General features: G+C 45.1%; 1 protein-coding gene across 2 annotated transcripts in view; it reads left to right on the top strand.

Moving 5' to 3' along the window:
- The window catches only part of AFG3L2 (AFG3 like matrix AAA peptidase subunit 2), a 159364-nt gene that overhangs the window by 9831 nt on the left and 129816 nt on the right, over nt 1-19717 (top strand). For both annotated transcript variants that reach the window (XM_030212346.1, XM_030212338.1), the window contains exons 3-4: nt 4777-4854; nt 11453-11565. In XM_030212346.1, the coding sequence (XP_030068206.1) occupies nt 4777-4854; nt 11453-11565 (191 nt within the window). The remainder of the gene's footprint in view (nt 1-4776; nt 4855-11452; nt 11566-19717) is intronic.

Raw genomic sequence — 19717 nt, 5'->3', positions numbered from 1 at the left:
ACGGTAAGCCTCCTGGTGACTCAGTATTGGTCTATCTCCAGCAGACAGTGGACAGTCTCCTCGGCTCCTGGATTTTTGCTTTGAAGCTGTTCCTGTTCTGCTTGTGATTCAGTTGAGCTTAGGGAGTCCAGGCGTTTCTAGGCTGGTATTGGGGTACACATGTTGGTGCCAGGTCCATCTCCTCCTCCTGCTGCAGTCTTCTCCTTCCCCAGGCTACAGGAACGCACATACAAAAAAAAGCACAGGCACCAAAGGAAAAAAAACCCCCAGAGGTGAAGTATGTAAAGCCAGGGCTTTGTGCTGCAGCATGTAGCCAGTAGATGGGACCATTAGGAGGGGGTTGAGCACCTATTCAGTCCCGGATTCAACACAGGAAGGACTCTTCTCTGGTGTGGTTTAACCAGGGTAATTCTGGCTCAACGGTCCTTGCCCAGATGGCAGCCTGTGAGTAAATAGGGCTATGTCCAGCTTGTATTTGGTTCCACAGGAGGAGATGGAGAGATTCCGCATAGATAAGGTGGACAATTTGGTGGCAGCAGTGACTAAGAAAATTACTCTTCTGGTAGAGGGGGGGGAGTATCGCTCTCAAGGGTTCACAAGATAGGAAGCTGAATTCAGCACTCAAGCTCTCCTTTGAGGTCTCTGCTTTTTCTCTTCAGGCATCTGCATCTCATATGCTGCTAGGGCATGTCTAGTCTGGGTTCAGTGGGCATTGGATTCGTTTTTTGAAGGCTTACCGGACTTGGGTTTTCCGGTGGTGGAGTTCGGACTGGCTTACATGGCAAACACCTTGTATAATCTGCTCATGGCATTGACGAAGCAGATGTCCTTGATGGTCATGGCCCTGCTTATGCTGTGGCTCCGCCATTGGGTGGCGGATGCTGCTTCTAAGCAGCATTTCACCAAACTCCTATTTCGGGGGAAACTGTTATTTGGGGAGGACTTGGAGAAACTGGTTAAGGACTTAGGGGACTCCAAACCAAAGAGGATCTTTCGATCCTACCAGCTGAAGGATACTAGGAGGTATCAGCCTGGGCAGGTGTCTTCCTTCCAGAAACAGTCTGTTAGAATCAACGATTGAAGCAGAGAACTCTTTCTTGGAATCCCTATACTGAGCTTTGCAAAAGCAGGACACAATTTGGTCCACTCTGCGAAGCCTGGTGGAACTGGGGGTGATGGTTCCAGTTCCAACAGTCAAATGGGGTCAGGGTGGTGGTTCCATCTATTTTGTGGTTCCCAAGAAAGGCAGATCCTTTCAGCCTGTTTTTGACTGGTTTCTCTAGGTCAAGCATTTTCGGGAGGAAGCCCTGTGATCTGTGATTGCTACAGTGGCCATGGGGGAGTTACTTCTCTGGACATCAAGGAGACCTATTTCCATATTCACATCTGGCTCCCCCACCAGTGCTTCTTGCAGTTTGAGGTCTATTTCTCCAAGGTCACGGTGGTGGTGGTTGTGGCGGCATTTCTCAGGAAGGAGGGGATCCGAGTGCATCTGTATCTGGACAACTGTCTGATCAGAGCTGTCTCCTATGTGGACGGAGTAGCAGTCACTGCCAAGGTGATTGCCCTCCTTCAGTCTCTGGGCTGGGTACTCATCCTGGCCAAGAGTCAGTTGTGTCTCAGTCCCTGGAGTACCTGGGAATTCGTTTTGACACATGTCAGGGCAAAGTGTTCTTCCAGATCACAGGAGACTGAAGCTTCAGGAGCAGATTCACCTCCTCCCCTGTCCGCATGTATGGGATTATGTCCATGTGCTGGGCTCCATGGCTGCGACGCTGGAGGTGGTTCCCTGGGCCAGGGCTCATATGCTTCCCCTGAAGCAGTCAGTACTGTCTCGCTGGTCCTGATATCCTAGGATTATGATGTTCGCCTCCCTTGGAAGTGTCCGGTGAGATGCAGCATGGCGTGATGGCTGCATCAACTTCCCTGCAGCGGGGGAATTCATTGGTAGCACTGCAGTGGTTAGTGGTTGTCATGGATGCAAGCTTAATGGGTTGGGGGGGAGCATTGCCCATCAATTGTCTGGAGCTCAGGGTGTTTTGGAAGGCTTTGCTGGCCTTTCAGGGTTCTCTCCAGAGCCATCTGGTCCGGGGTTTGTCGGATGTGATGGCAGTGGCCTATATCAAAAGGCAGGGGAGGCACTCGCAGCGGCCAGCTGGCCCAGCTGTTGTTTCTTTGAGCAGAGGATCATGTCCCTCTTCTGTTGTCGGTGCACATTGCGGTGTCCCTGAATGTTCAGGCAGACTTTCGCAGTCGCCACTCCCTGGACTTGGGGAATGGGAGTTGTCAACCTCTGTCTTCCAAATGATCACTCACCCATGGGGGATGCCATCCGTGGACTTGATGGCGTCTTGTAGCAATAAGATTGGCCAGCATAGATGTCCTGCTTCAGCCTTGGCCACGGGACAAGTTGGTCTACATCTTTCTCCCATGGCCCATGATAGGGTGTGTGCTGCACAGAGTGGCAGAGAATCTGGGCAGGGTCATTTTGGTTGCTCCGAATGTCTCTGGCACCCATGGTATGTGGGTCTCGTTCGTCCGTTTCGGCTCCCAGTTTCCCCGGACCTTCTGGTTCAGTGCCCAATCATGGTTTGGTCTTACTGCCTGTGTCTTGAGAGGGCATGGTTGAGGAAGAAGGGGTATTTGGACAGTGTTATCACTACTTTTCTGCAGGCGCGTAAGCGCTTCATATCTGTGGCATATGCTCTAGTGTGGAGAGTTTTTGAGGCTTGGTGTGCGGAGTGGGAGGTTTCACCCTTTCTGCTTCACTGGTACAAATTTTGGCCTTTCTGCAGAACTGTTTCTGGCAGAGTTTGCGTATAACTTTACAGATGGAGGTTGCGGCCTTGGCCTGCTTTTGAGGTCACCTCAATAACTCGTCCCTAGTATCTCATCCATATGTGATTTAGTTTTTGAAAGGGATGGTCCATCTTAAACCACCCCTGCATATGCCTTGTCCCCAGTGGAACCCCAACTCTTTCGTTCAAGCGTTTCAACGCTTTCCTTTCGAGCCTTTTAGTCAGGTTTTCATTAAGGATCTTGCCTTGAAGGCAGTGTTCTTCATGGCCATCTCTTCGGCCAGGTGTGTGTCAGAGTTTCAGGCATTGTCGTGCAGAGGGGCCATTCCTCCACTTTTCGGAGGTGGGAGTTATGGTTCAGATGGTTTTGTCCTTTCTGCCCAAGGTAGTCTCATCCTTCCATCTTATTCCTGCCATCCTTCCGGCAGGAGGATTGTGGCAACGCATTTTCCTCCATGAGTTGTTTGGATGTACACTAGGTGCTGTTCTTGTACCTGGAGGTCACTAATGATTTTTGACACTCAGACCACCTTTTTGTGCTGTTTGGAGGCCCCAGAAAGGTTGCTAAGGCTTCCAAGCATACCACTGCATGCTGGATCAGGGAGGCCATTACGTCAGCCTACCTGCTGTCAAAGAAGCAATCTCCCCTCTTGTTGAGAGCTCATTCTACCAGGGTTCTGTCGATGTCCTGGGTGGAGTCGCCTGCACTTGCTGTAGATGAAATCTGCCGGGTGTCTGTTCACTTCTTTTCACAGCACTTTCAGGTTGATGTAGTGGCTTGCTCAGAGGCCTCCTTTGGTGTGTCTGTTCTTGCAGTGGGGATCTCTGGGTCCCACCCTCATTGAGTATTGCTTTGCTAAATCCCATCGTTTCTGGATTCATCTCCTTTGATGCTAAGGAAGGTAAACTTATGTCTTGTCTGATAATTTTCTTTCCTTTAGTCATAGGAGATGAATCCAGGTTCCCTCCCTTGATATTGTTCATACGGTTGTTCAGTTGCTTTCTCTGTTTTGAATTGTGGTTACAGGTTGCATCTGTTGGGTTTCCCATTGTTCTTTATATATGTGTGTGCTGTGGGGAGGGTGAAGTTCTTGTTTCTTTCCAGGGGATCTCTGCTTTGTCAAGAGGAATACTGAGGCACAAGGAGACTTACCATCTCTTATGGATGAGTTCAGTTTTGCACTTTATCTCCACCTGTTGGTGGACAGGTACAACCCATCAGTTTCTGGATTCATCTGCTATGACTAAAGGAAATAAAATTATCAGGTAAGACATTTCTACCTTTCCAGAGCGGGAGGCATGTCGGGATGGAGAGTAGACGTTCCTTCGCTAATTGGGTAGTGTGGGCACATTACTGCATGTTACCAGATTAGTGCAGAAGGCCTTACTGCCTGCTAAATAGGTGGTGGTAAGAGCTACCGTTGGTAATGGTCACATGGTAATGGGGAAATTAGTGTGTGGCCATTACAAAATAAAACGAACATGGCCATTTTACTGCTGCACTAAAAGTGGCCACATTGTTAAGGAAACTCATGCACTAACAATAGCACCAGCCACTTTTTAGTGCGGCTTAGTAAAAGGACCCCTTTATTTGCTGCTTGTTGGGACCAAGGTGGTGTTGGCTAACTTCACAAACCTGTTGTTAGGCTAGGATGACATGATTCCCTAGGAGCACCATGTCCTGAAATTAGCATCTCTCTTATAGGATAGCTTTTTAAATCAAGATATTATCTCCATGATTTGGGTGTTAATATGTACCTATGTACCTTGTTGATCAGTCACTAGCAGCATCCTAGACTGGAGTCGTCTTGAATAGCATGTTCTCAAGATCCTGTGGGGCGCAGTATGAGGGATGTGCCACATGAAACTAACTAGAAAAGAAATTTTTGATTATCTGTTCCCTGTTAAGTCAGTTGTCATTCTATCAAAAAATAGTTTTTGTTTTAATACACCTGGCTCTTTTACGTGTGTTGAACAGGGTTTGAAAAATATTTTCCCAATGGAAAAAATGGCAAGAAAGGAAATGATTCCAAAGGGTCATCTGCTGACATTAAAGGTGTGTGATAACAGGATTTGTTTTTGTTTTTAAGTGTGAAATTTGTGAAGGAAAACCAATTCCCATTTTATTTTTATCCTCCTTCTGAGGAAGCTACGTTTTCTTATGTTCATTTGCTCCTTCTCATGGTCTATCTTTATTTTGGCTTGAACCTTCCATACAATATAATAAAATTTCATCTTTACACTGTTTCACCAGTGGGTAAGAAATTCTAGAAGGAAAGAGTCATGAGATGACGTTGAAAAGGGGTAGACTCGGGCATGAAGTTTGGAAATACTTATGCAGAGAGGATGAGGGCTGCCTGGTACAGCCTGACAAGGGAGGTGGTGAGTGCAAACGTAGTATTGAAATTCAAGAAACCACATGGGGACCAACTTCTATAAAATGGTGCTGAAAAATTAAAGCACTAAGTGCTATTCCGTAAGAGGCGCTGACAATCAGGTGCCATTTATAGGATAGCGTTTAGTGCCGGGATTGGTGCCTAAATTTAGATGTGAGGATTTCCACCATGTAAATCCTGGTGTAAATCCTCGCACCTAAATTAGGTGCGGATCCCCCTTATTCTATAATAGCGCGCATAAATTGTAGGAATGCCCTTGATCCGCCCGTGACCCTCCCATGGCTACACCCCCTTTTTGGAGCACGCACGGATCCCCGTGACTAAAAATGCGTTCATAAATTTTAATTAATGCCAATTAGCACCAATAATCGATCATTAGAGCTCAATTATCTGCACTAATTAGCTTGTTCAGTTAAATTTCGCTCGCAAATCAGGCATTGACCCAAATTTGCACACTCAATTTGAAGTGCTATTTATAGAATTTGGGGGATGTTGTGGAAAATGCTTACTTATATGTGACCCTTTCTGAGAAGACATGATAAAGTCACTTGACTAGTCGTTTTCCCAGAGACAGTTATATATATGGGGATTAATTGCATTGCACGCTTAACAGATAGAATGGGTTTTGCAGTATTTGTCTGCTATCATATTTTCTCCGAGGACAAGCATACTGTATTCTCACATGTGGGTGACATCATCCGCGTCGTGCGGTGTGGAGCTTAAGCAAGCTACTAGAGCTTTAAGAGCACTCGCAGCGTCCCCACGGCACATGCATGACTGACTATCTTCCTGCCTGCCATGAGAGCGCAGAACCATCGGTCTCTTCTCACCTACAGTGAGGTGAGAACATAATTGTCCTGCGCTCCTCACAGTGTCTGGTGCATGAGCATATTTTTTGTGCCTTCCCTTCGAGGTTTTTTTTACCCAGACTTTTTGTTTTTCTCGCTTCGGAAAGGTCTCTCTCCCTTCCTTTTATAGTTTTGGTTTATTTTTCCCCACTTTTAAGTTTATTTTTGGCGCGCTCAGTGGGTCCTCTTAGGCCCCAGCTCCTTTAGTATTTCTCCCTCAATTTTTCTCATGTGTGCCCCTTTTTAGACGCCATCGAGCCATTTTATTTGGCCACAGCTGTTTTCCCTTCTGTGTCATCGAAGGTTCCAAGTGGCTTTAAGCTCTGTAGTTGGTGCAATAGGACCATCTTTGGAAAAGACATTCGTTCTTGGTATCTTAAATGTTTGGGGCCTGAACATATCCCTTCCAGCTGTGTTCTTTGCCTTCATATGAAGAAAAGAACCCAGCTGGCCAGAGAGGCTCAAATGGAAAAGATATGTGGAGCCTGGTCCCATACTCTTGTGTCGGTATTGGCATTGATGTCAAGAATTGCATTGGGTACATCAGTCCATATGTTTGAGAGGCCTATCTCAGACACTGGGAGTGGGAGCATTTAGTGGGTCTCCACCTGCCTCATTGCCGACCGCTGTGCAGGGCCCCCGGGAGCGGTCATGATCAGACGTGACACCGAAGTGACGTGGGGATCCAACATCGTCCTTGTTGGCTCTGAGGAGCATCGATGACATTTGGCATCAGCCGAAGGCCAAGAAGCATCGACATCAATCTCACAGGTGAAATCCTAGCATGCTGCTCAGAGCCAGAAACAAGCAGCGGATATCAGTGGCAGTCCATTTATTTGGCTTGCAGGGCTCATTATCCCTGCCAGCAAAGGTAAAGGAATTTGGAGGCGCCAAGGGTGATCTATCTCAAAATTGGAGATTTAACACTGCCCCCTTGATTGGCTGAAGCAGCCTGTTCCTGCTGACGTGCCAGCACTGCTTAAAAATAATCACATCAAAACAGAAGGCAAGGATGGTGCAAGGGGGGGAGGAGGACAAAGAGAGCGAGTGAGCACAGAGAGGTGTTGGGTGGGGGGGGGGGGCAATGGGGAGAGAAGATGTCCAAGTCACAGGGGAGGAGGAGGAGGAGGAGGACGACGACGATGCCACCGCCAGGAAGGGACCCGAGACAGTTACTTTAACAACCGGCTCCCCAAATTCTTAAAATACTAATAAATGGCTCTTGCAAGCTGCTGCGAGCTGGGTCCAACACACCATTGGGTATGCCCCTTCTCGCCAGCCTCAGGCTCAGTCCCAGTGCATTCATTCTCATCAACTGCATGCACCTAAGGCCCAGCCAGCTACCCCAGTCAAAACCGGGGTTGAGCTTTTGACTGGCTCCAGCAGAACATAGTTGCAGTAAAGATAACCCAGATGACCTGCTGGTTGGAGGGAGACTGAAATTGTTCCAAAAAAGGTGGTCCCTTGTAACCTCCGACCGGTGGGTTCTTCAAGTAATCTCTTTGTTACGCAATGCATTGGCGTCAACGACCACCAAATTGCCCACCAAGAGTAGCTCCCGGCACAAGCAGGTAGAATTCTCCGCCTTTCTAAAGATCCAGTTCCACCAGGGGCAGGAGGGCAGGAATTCTATTTCAGGTGCATCCTTGTGCCAAAGAAAACGGGGGGGGGGGGGGGGGGTTCCATCCTAGTCCTAAGGGCCTTGAACAAGTTCCTGGTCAAGAAAGGTTTAGGATGGCTTCCCTGGGCACCTTTCTCCCCATGATTCAGGAAAATGATTGGCTATGTTCTCTGGACTTAAAGGATGCTTACACTTACATCCTGATACTTCCAGGTCACAGGAAGTATCTTCGATTTCAACTGCGGACACGTCACTTCCGGTACCTCATGTTGCCTTTTGGTCTCAAGTAGGCTCCCAGGGTTTTTACTAAGTTTCTTGCAGTAGTCGTAGAGTTGCTATGCAGATTGGGGTCCATGTGTTCCTCTATTTGGATGATTGGTGAAGAGCACGTTGAAGGACAGTGGTTAGGAGTCCATACAGAGACCTGTTTGAGGGTTAGAGTTATTAGGGCTCGTCTTAAACTATCCCAGGTCCCATCTCCATCCTGTTCAGCTCTAAAGGCTTTCAGAGATTGACTGTCCAACCAAATTGTAGTCATTCAGTCAGGTTGCAATGTACTACACCAACAAGAAGGGGGGTACCGGATCACACCCACAGTTTCAGGAGGCTGTCCAGATGTGGCAGTAGGCAGTCCAGTATGGGATGCTTCTCAGGGCCACTGGTGGGGCAAATCCACAGCCTGGTCAATAGACTGAGCAGGGTCATGCAACCACACAAGTGGTCACCTAACATGAGCATTGCCCGCAAGACCTTCCGAATGTGGGGCACCCCTTCTGTGGACCTCTTTGTCACTCAACTTAATCACAAAGTCTCTCAGTTCTGTTCCAGGCTCTAGGTCTACGATAGACTAGCAGTGGATGCTTTGCTCTCTGTATGCATATTCTCCCATCCCTGCTGAAACTGAAGCAAGATCGAGGAACCATGATCCTGATTGCTCCATATTGGCCAGGCAAATCTGGTTCCTGCTTCCTCTGGAGTTGTCCTCCAAAGAATCTTGGAGATTGGAGTGTGTTCTGACTCTCATGATGCAGAACAAGGGATCTTTTCTGCTTCCCAACCTCCAGGCTTTGGCCCTCATGACCTGGATATTGAGAGCTTTAATTTGCTTCCTTGCATCTTCCTGAGGGTCTCCCCCAGGTCTTCCTGGCTTCCAGGAAAGATTCCACAAAGAGGTGTTACTCTGTGACGTGGAGGAGGTTTGCCGTCTGGTGTGAGGGCAAGGCCCTAGATCCCCTTTCTTGCCCTACACAGGCTCTGGTTTAATACCTTCTGAGTCTTGTCTCAAAACCAACTAAGTAAGGGTTCACCTTCGTGTAGTTAGTGTTTACCATTGCCATGTAGAGGGTAAGCCCATCTCTGGACAGCCTCTAGTTCGCTTCATGAGAAGTTTGCTTTTGACAAAGCTCCCATCAATCCTCTGCCTGTGTCATGGGACCTGAATGTTGTACTCACTCAGCTGATAATAGCTCCTTTTGAGCCGTTGGATTCTTGTCATCTGAAGTACTTGTCCTGGAAGGTCTTATTTTTGGTGGTGGTTATTCACCTCGTAGGGTCATTGAGCTTCAGGCCCTAGTAGCGGATCCACCTTAACACTAAATTTCATCATAACAGAGTAGTTCACACACACACCCTAAATTTTTGTCTGAGGTTGTGTCAGAGTTCCATCTCAACTAGGTGATTGTTCTTCCAACATTCTTTCCTCATCCTGGTGAAAGTGCACTGCACACCTTGGCCTGCATCAAGCATTGACCTTTTACTTTACTACACCCTACAGACAGTCCACCCAGCTTCTTGTTTCTTTTGATCCCAGCAGGATGGGGGTTGCCATCGGGAAATGTGCAATCCCCAGTTGGCAGGCAAATTTCATTTTATTCACTTATTCCCAAGCTGGGCTGACTCTTGAGGGTCATGTCAAGGCTCACAAGAAATGGCAAGGCTGCAATGTGGTTTTCAGTCCACACATTCACATCTTACTACTGCCTTGAGCAGGATACCCGATGCAATAGTTGGTTTAGACAGACAGTTCTTCAGAATTTGTTTGATGTCTAGAATCTTACTCCACCCCCCCCCCCCCCCCTTGGCCTGTTTTGTTCTGTTCCAGGCTACAGTCTCACACAGTTGTATATATTTTCAAGTAAATTACTATTTTGTCCTCGCTATTGCAAGGCCCAGTTGACCTATGGTGGTTGTTTTTGATGATCCTTGTAGCTATGGATTCCCACATGTGAGAACATGGCTTGCTTATCCTTGGAGCAAGTGAAGATACTTACTTGTAGTAAGTGTTCTCTGAGGACAGCAGGCCGTTCGTTCTCACATACCCTTCCACCTCCCCTTGGAGTTTTCTCCTTTTTGTAGTATGCAACAGTATTGTACTGATGGTCCTGCGTTTTTGCAGCGGGCAGGAAGGCACTCACACATGTGAGGTGAGGATGCTGCACATGCTCTTAAAGCTCCAGTAGCTTGGGGGAGAGCTGTGAGTGAGTTGTGATTTATTTCTGCAGGCACTTGCCAGGACGCCCGGTGGCTCTTTTGGTGTGCGAGAGAGCCAGGTTATTTAAGAAGTGGTCCCTGCTGTGGAACACAAGGAGAGTTGTGAGTGAGCCATGATTTTGCTGCAGACAGTTACTGTGACAACCGTAGGCTCCTCTAATTTGAGAGTTAGGCCAGTTAACATAATTTAAAAGGCGGTCCGTGTTGCAGTATGTGTCTGCATGACTAAAGGTCCTGTCCCTTTGGAGCTACTGTGTAGCGTGGCATTCTGCTCCACTTCTATGGTGAAGCAAAAGGCAGCAAAGAAGAAACCTGATGCAGTTACTGTGGTCAGGACTCGAATGGACCTTTACCTGCAGTCGTCTAAGGTGCTAGAACCTCCTTCAACAGTGAGTACCGTTTGTTCCCTGGAAACTTCTCTATTGTCTGAGGGACCCCTCCCCCCCCCCTCAGCCTGTGGCTTTGCCAGAGCTAGTAGATGTGACCTATGTAGGGAGCGAACCCGGGTTAGGGGAGCCTGACCCAGGAGGTGTTGCTGCTCCCTCTTTTGTGAACTCTTCAAATGCAAGAGGAGCTTTTGCTAAAAAGCTTAACCAGTGTTTCTTTTCAATATGTTGGTGTACCTAAGCTATCCTCTTCAGAAACTATTTCATTGAGAGATATATATAAGGTGATTTTGAAAATGGATATAGCTTTGAGAGACCATCTTTCTCGCTTACAATATTTGATCTTTCTTGATGTATTTCTATATTTCTCATTGCTGCTTGCTTGTATTAGTTTGCAAAAATTCTCAATTAAAAAAAAAGCTCTAATAGCATTGGGTGGTGTGGATAAACTCACCCACATACGAGAATGAATTGGCCTGCTGTCCTCGGAGAACACTTGCTACAGGTAAGTATCTTTGCTTTATCACTCCACAGTAGTGAGAAGGTGGTATGAAGCCAGTCATATTCAGGGTGCATGTGTATCATTCTGCATGCACTACACACCAGTGTAAATTTGCTGATTTGTATTATGTACATCTAGTGCAGTTCTTCTGAGATCCATTAAAACCAGTGGAAAGTAAGCATTCTGAAAGGAGCACAAGAGTATCTACGCTCACTGTTAAAAGCAGGTCAGAAAATATCTTATGTTCTTATTCATTCCATTGTTGAGGTGAAAATGAGCAAAAATAATTCTGTTGATAGGGTTTGCTCAAGCAGAAAGTTAATTATTGGTTGTAATTTTTGTGTTTTATTGCTTGTCCTGTGTTGCAGTGTATGAGAATGTAAAAATGCAAATGTATTCACTTGTTTTTAGAAGCAAAGCCAAATAACGGCCAGCAGTCTTCAGGAGGCAGCAATGGATCAACTGGAGGTGGAAAGAGAGGGGGCAGGAAAGATGATTCCACTTGGTGGTCCCGATTACAAAAGGTACTATGTAAATCCTTCTTGTGTGGTGGAAATATCACATTTCGTATTGCTATGTAATGTAATAAGTCATTAGTATTCCGCCATCTCCTAGCAAAGTTTCAAAGCGGATCACAATGGTCACAAAACGCCTAGCACCCACCTGGGGATAACCCTGCGGCCACTTTGAGGGTCTATCCCCAGTACAGCTCGTATCAGCCTTCACCTGTCACTTTTGTTCTACACTAGCACCCTCCTCCCACTGACTGGGTCCCAACCGTCTCTGGGCGAGTCTCCCACTCTCCAGGTGTTCCCCGGTGATTTCTAGGTTGCTGGGGGCCACACTTCCAGTGGTCCCACAGTTTCTAGAAAGCACAAGTCCAACACAAACCACCAAGTTTCTTAGTCAGTCCAGACAAACGGAGGCAATAAACTAAAAAAGGTTTATTGTCATAAAAATATTGAGCAGTGAACCATAAAAACAGATGGAACAAAAACAGCACATAATAACAGGTAACTGAATATGGATCAGTTATAAAACTATCTAAACATTTGTTCACTACCTTAATAGTGCTTTGAGAGTACAGGAAATATAACTGCTCACAGAGTCTCTGTGAGGAGATCCTTCTCTCTCTTCTCCCAGTCTGAGACTGGGGAAAAGGCCAGTACATCCTGGTTGAATTTGAGCTCCTGGGCCAGTCAGAGGGAGGAGGGGCCTAATGGTTAGTCTAGTGGGCTTTGATCCTGGCAACCTGGGTTCAATTCCCACTGCAGCTCCTTTTAACCTTGGGAAAGTCACTTAACCCTCCATTGCCCCAGGTACAAAAACTTAGATTGTGAGCCCTCTAGGAACATAGTAGATGACGGCAGAAAAAGACCTGCACGGTCCATCCAGTCTGCCCAACAAGATAACTCATATGTGCTACTTTTTGTGTATACCTTACCTTGATTTGTATCTGTCTTTTTCAGGGCACAGACCGTATAAGTCTGCCCAGCACTAGCCCTGCCTCCCAACCACCAGCCCCTTGATTTGTATCTGTCTTTTTCAGGGCACAGACCGTATAAGTCTGCCCAGCACTAGCCCCGCCTCCCAACCACCAGCCCCTTGATTTGTATCTGTCTTTTTCAGGGCACAGACTGTATAAGTCTGCCCAGCACTAACCCCGCCTCCCAACCACCAGCCTCGCCTCTGCCATCCAATCTTCGCTAAGCTGAGGATCCCTTCCTTCCAAACAGGATTCCTTTATGTTTATCCCAAGCATGTTTGAATTCTGTTACCGTTTTCATCTCCACCACTGTCTCCGTGAAAAAATACTTCCTGACATTTTTCTTGAGTCTGCCCCCCTTCAATCTCATTTCAAGTCCTCTAGTTCTACCGCTTTCCCATCTCCGGAAAAGGTTCGTTTGCGGATTAATACCTTTCAAATATTTGAACGTCTGTATCATATCACCCCTGTTTCTCCTTTCCTGCATATAAGTACATAAGTACATAAGTAATGCCACACTGGGAAAAGACCAAGGGTCCATCGAGCCCAGCATCCTGTCCACGACAGCGGCCAATCCAGGCCAAGGGCACCTGGCAAGCTTCCCAAACGTACAAACATTCCACACATGTTAAACGTGTACAGCGCTGCGTACGTCTTGTAGTGCTATAAAAATGATTAGTGGACACAGCAGCTAAACTCTGGAAGCGGAACATTTCCACGACAGCGGCCAATCCAGGCCAAGGGCACCTGGCAAGCTTCCCAAACGTACAAACATTCCACACATATAACGTGTACAGCGCTGCGTACGTTTTGTAGTGCTATAAAAATGATTAGTGGACACAGCAGCTAAACTCTGGAAGCGGAACATTTCATCTATGATGCTTTTTGATGAATATCAGTTGGGGAGCCAGCCCCCATCAGGGTTGACTCACTTTTTACATAATTCTATGTTGATGGGGAAAAAAGTAATACTACTTTGTTGAAGAGAGGGGCATGGTCCGTTCTTGAGTGTGTGGAGAACACACATGATAGACTTATTAAAATTAGACCATTGTAATTTGCGTAAGAACATTTCTGCAGCCAACAAACATCAGTTCTATACTGTATGGCGCAGATTTTTGACTACACTTCACCCAGTGGCGAGAAAGAGACTTCTCTACCGGTAGAAATTTTTAACACTGTTGGCACCCACAGGGGGGGGGGGGGGGCACTGTGGGATGGGGAGGGGGAGGGGGAAGGAGATAGAGGGATAGGGGAGAAAAAGTAAATTGTTGCATAAGGATATGATGATAGGACAGTTATCATGGTTTAGAATGTTCTTCTGCAGCATAATTTCTTTTTACATGACTGCCGGTTAGATAGTGAGCAGATGTATAGTTATATTGAGATTTGAAAGTAATGCTCTGTAAAACCAAGATTGCTGATGTCTACTTTTTGATGCAATAAAAATGTTTGAATATAAAAATGATTAGTAGTAGTAGTAATCAGAGCCCAGAACAGCAAATTTTAAAAGTAGCTGGCCACATCACTGTAGGTTACTTCCTCTGTATGTTAACTAAAGAAGGAACGGTCACTTTCCGCCACAGCTTTAAACATAAATATGCATCACCTGCTGGACAAACTAGAGAAATACATTTCAAGAAATGATTAATAGTTTTGCAGGCTTTAAAACCCACTGTTTTGTCACAACAGTTTAAGCTAAATAACAATAAAAAGGAGAATATAAAATAATAATATCTACATAAAATTGACAAAATAAGTGTCTTTAAAAATTTCCAAAATGAATAATAAAGTAGTCTACTACTATTTATTTCTGTAGCGATACTAGACGTACACAGCGCTGTACACATTGTATGCAGTTACTTTCTCTGTCCCTAGAGGGCTCACAATCTAAGTTTTTGTACCTGGGACAATGGAGGGTTAAGTTATTTGCCCAAGGTCACAAGGAGCTGCAGTAAGAATTGAACCCTGGTTGCCAGGATCAAAGCCTGTGGTTTGCAACTCATGGGTAGTGAACCCCAGACTTGAACAGCTTGATAAGAGACTGAATTCTCTAATGTGTTGTGGGTTGTTTTTTTTTTTTTTTTTTTTTTGTTCTTTTTTTTTTTAAGCAAACCCCGGACACTGAAGGAAAATAAATGAGTTGAGATCCTCCTGCTCTAGATGATATGTAATTGCCAGGGAAAGAAGAAAAACTAACTAGGTATTCTGGGCTTGTACCAGCAAATATTTTATATAACAAGACATGCCAGTTTAAATCTAATCCTGGCAAACAATGTAATCAAATTAATGCTGATGTAGCTTTGTCATATTTCTTCAGATGAAAAATTAGTTTGGCTGCAAAATTCTGAAGTAGCTGAAGCTTATTATGAAGTTTAGGTGTTACAATTGAATATAAACTGTTGCAATAATCTAAATGGGATAAAATGAGAACTGAACTATCGGAGAAAAATTCTCCTTCTGTAAATGAATATCGAATTCTACAAAGTAAACAGAGTTTTTGAAAAACACTATTGATTATATTATTATTAACCTGTGGCTCAAGAGATAGTGTCATAGCCAACGAAAAACCCAACACTCTGTAGATCACTCCACCGGGAGAAAGAAACTATCTGGAAAAGTTAATCTCTTAGGATCAGGATTTGCAGATTGACATAATCACAGTAATTTTGTCTTCTCCCTATTGAGTTTAAATCCATGATTCTTACCGAGTGTCTTAATCTTGAAAATCTGTCAGTTATTCTACACAGGGTAACTGTAGGGTTACCATCCATTGGCAACAAAAGAAATATGTCGTCAGCATATGAATAGAATTTAACTTCAGGTGTAGAAAAAAAGAAAGCCAATTGAACTCATGTAGATATTGAACAGGATTGGAAAAAGTGGTGACCCCTGAGGAACTCCACATGGGGGGGACCCAGCTCTCTGATAATGTGTTCCTCATTTTGACTTTATAGTGCCTGTTAAACAGAAATTCACTTAAACCACTTCAAAACTGAACCAGAGATACCAAGAGCACTTAGTTGAAACAATAAAATATTGTGATCCACAGTATCAAAGACTGCCATTTGAATCAAATTGCAGAGGAATCATCTTCTAGATAAATAACCTTTAGCATCAGCTACTGTGGCAAAGTGAGTCCTGTGAAATGGTATAAAACCAAACTGTAAAAGATTCAAACAATTACAGTTCTCCGAGGACAAGCAGGCATGATATTCTCACACATGTGGGTGACATCATCCATGGAGCCAGATGCAGACTATAGTGCACTGTTGCTTTAAAACTTTGAGGCAGTGTCATCACCGCACATGTGTGGGTACCTTCCTGCCCGATGCTTGAGCGCTGGACCAGCAATCTAGTGTTTTCTGCGGAACAGAGCGGTTGGGTTTCTGATCTCTCCTCAGCACATTAAACTTTTTCTATTTTGATACCTTCTCTTTTTTGGGACATTTTTCTCATATTTTTCTTTTTCTTTCTTAATTCTAATCAATTTAATTACTTTTTTTTTTTTTAAACTATTTTCTTTTTTTGGCATTTGTGGCCTCTGAGCCCTTTTCTTGTGCTTCTCGAGCCATTGAGCCTTTTGACCTTGAACCAGCTGTTTTTCTCCGCCATGTCAGCAAGGGTGCCGAGTGGCTTTATAAAGTGTACTTGATGCATTAGCACCATTTCAGGCACAGACCCTCCATACAAATGGTGCATTCAGTGCTTGGATCCAGAGTACTGGGATATACAGTGGCCTCTGTTTGCGCATGCAAACAAGGACACTTAAAGCCCACAGAATCAGCATGAAAGCATGAAAAGCTTTTTTGGATCTGTATAGAGCATGGCAGGTGATTCAGCACTAGATGTGGAACTTGTGTTGGCATCAACATTGTGTGCACCGACACAACATTGAGAACATCGGACTAGATACTGTGACCGCATAAGGACTCTACGTTCTCCAGTGCTGCATGCATCGAGGGACCTGTAGTGTAAAAATACGAAGAAGCATCGCCATTGTTCTCACGCCAAGCACACTGCAAGCACCTCCCCTGCATCGACGATCTCAATGCACAGGAAGCATCCATGCCACAGTGACTGCTCTCCTTCTCTATAACTTATTCTCAGTGAGATTCCCTGTGGTTCTCAGATTCTCCTACACCTGCACAGGTTATAACTCAGGCTGCCTCCACACCGCTTTCTCAGCCAGTACTGATTCCTACTCTGCAGGAGGAAATCTGGGCTATGCTCAAAGAGGAACTCTCAGGACTACTGCATACACAGTCTGTTCAGACTTACAGGGTACTAGTACCAGCCTCGGCCCAGCCTGTAAATACATTGAAGAGACAGTCACGGGGAAGCCCCACACACCGGCTTGGTGTTGATCGTCGGAGGCACCATGAACTCGACCAGTGCATGCGTCTATGTAGGCGGAGGAACTTTCTCCTTCGGAGACTCATCTGCCTCGGTGTTCTTCTACGCAGAGCTGACTCTGTAGTCAACATGCACTTCCACGTACTACCCAAGAGGAGTAAAGTCAAACTTGGACCTCTCCTGCGAGATGGAGCAGGACTCACAGGATCTCTCAGCTGAGGAGACCTGTGGCATCTCATCTAACCCTTCTCCACCATCTGAGAGTCGCAAGTCTCCTCCAGAAAGTATATCCTTTCTTGGTTTTGTCTGTGAGATAGCCAAGCCATAGCTTTCAGATTAGAGACAAAGGAGGATCCTTGTTCAGAGATTTTGAGATTCTAGATTATGACTCTCCTCCTAAAGAGGGAATCATTGTTCAGTTCATACAGTCATGAAGTATACTCTTATCAAGAACTGGAAGACTCCACTAACAGTTCAAGTTATTCCAAAGAAAGTTGATACAATGTACAGGATACAGAAATGCACTGGGTTTGAAAAAAACAGTGTTACCCCATGGTGTACTTGCAGTGCGAGATCTCATGCTTCTACTTCTCCAGGCAGGGAAGCTAGAACATTAGACTTTTTTGGCAGAAGAATGTTTCAGGCCTCTATGCTAACCAACAGCATATTAGATTATCAACTTAATTCCAAAATATACTTAAGTCAGTAATACAGACTACTCTCTCCTTTGCATACTTCCTTCCTCCTGAAAAGGCTGATGAGTTCCTCAAACTTCACTGGAAACTTCTAGATTGTTGTAAATATCTAGCAAGACAGGCCTTTGATGGCTTTGATGTCTCTTCTTGTGTTTCCACCTTGGGAGTAGCAGTGTGATGTCTTTCCTGTCTCAGAGCATCCAACCTCAAATCTGCTGTCCAGAATTTTCTAGCAGATGTCCCTTGTGGAGACTTATTCAGTGATGAGGTCTAGGAAGTGGCCGACCTAAATAAAAAGCATTCAGATACTATTAAAAACTCTGTCCAGGCCACAGTCCTCTGCCATCTCTTCTAGAAGATTAGCGGGAGGATTTTGATGCTTTAGTTCAATTCCCAAGACAAACAGTTCATTCAGTTCATCATCCCAGTTAAATCACAAAGCAGCCTTTACCTTCAGGAGGTTTCAATACTTTAGGGACTTCTTACACCCAAGGGATTTTCCCTGCAACTGCTCCTCTCTCACGCCTTCTCTCCTCCTGAACTGAACTCTTCTGGGACTCCTTCCCACCTGCCTAATCAATCCCTGGCTTCTGCTCTCACAACCAATCATTCTCCTTCCGCTAGCTTCCCCCACACCCATACCAGCTGAGTTAAGCATTAGACTAATGATGAGCTCCTGCACACAGGGTTTCCTATCTCTCTTTCCCCATAGTGGCAGCCACTCTACACATCCTGCCAGCTTACACCCATGTCTTACCCGATTGCAGCTAGGAGTCCAGTCCGGGTTCTTCATCTCATCCCCTGGCTCCTTGCCTGCAATGCCTTCTGGGACTCGTATTTCAAACTGAAACTGCCTTAACCCAACTATCCTGGATGTGACTATCACATTACACTTTGAGTGAAGAAAAATGTTCTCCGATCCATTCTAAATTTACTATTTTGTAGCTTCATTGCGTACCCCCTAGTCCTAATACTTTTGGAAAGAGTAAAGAAGCAATTCACGTCTACCCGTTCCACTCCGCTCATTATTTTATAGTCCTCTATCTTTTCTCCCATCAGCCGTCTTTTCTCTAAGCTGAAGAGCCCTAGCCACTTTAGCCTTTTCTCATAGGAAAGTCGTCCCATCCCCTTTATAATTTTCATCGCCCTTCTCTATACCTTTTCTAATTCCACTATATCTTTTTTGAGATGCGCTGACCAGTTGAATACAATATTCAAGGTGTGGCTGCACTATGGAGCGATACAAAGGCATTATGACGTCCTCATTTTTGTTTTCCATTCCTTTTCTAATAATACCTATCATTCTGTTTGCTTTCTTAGCCGCTGCCGCACACTTAGCAGAGGGTTTCAACGTATCATCGACGACAACGCCTAGATCCCTTTTCTGGTCGGTGACTCATAACGTGGAACCTTGTATTAGTAGGTATAATTCGGGTTCCTCTTTCCCACATGCATCGCTTAGCCATTGCTCACATTAAACATCATCTGCCATTTAGATGCCCAGTCTCGTAATGTCCTCTTGTAATTTTTCACAATCCTCTTGCAATTTAACAATTTTGAATGACTTTGTGTCATCAATAAATGTAATTACTAGTTACTCCCATCTCTAGATCATTTATAAATATGTTAAAAAGCAGCATTCCCAGCATAGACCCCAGGGGAACCCCACTATCTACCCTTCTTCATTGAGAATACTGACCATTTAACCCTACTCTCTGTTTTCTATCTTTTAACCAGTTTTTAATCCACAATAGAACACTACCTCCTATCCCATGACTCCAATTTCCTCTGGAGTCTTTCATGAGGTACTTTGACAAACACCTTTTGAAAATCCAGATACACAATATCGACCGGTTCACGTTTATCCATATGTTTGCACCCCTTCAAAGAAATGTAATAGATTGTTGAGGCAAGATTTTCCTTCACTAAATCCATGTTGACTTTGTCTCATTAATCCATACTTTTGAATATGCTCTGTAATTTTGTTTTTTATAATAGTCTCTACCATTTTGGCCGACGTCAGGGTCACGGGTCTATAATTTCCCGGACCTCCTCTGGAACCTTTTTAAAAAATCGGCGTTACATTGGCCACTCTCCAATCTTCCAGTACCGTGCCTGATTTTAAAGATAAATTATATT

Source organism: Microcaecilia unicolor, chromosome 1, assembly GCF_901765095.1.
Source record: "Microcaecilia unicolor chromosome 1, aMicUni1.1, whole genome shotgun sequence".
Taxonomy (NCBI): domain Eukaryota; kingdom Metazoa; phylum Chordata; class Amphibia; order Gymnophiona; family Siphonopidae; genus Microcaecilia; species Microcaecilia unicolor.
The sequence above is the reverse complement of the archived record's forward strand: the minus strand, read 5'-3'. Positions and strand labels throughout refer to the sequence as shown.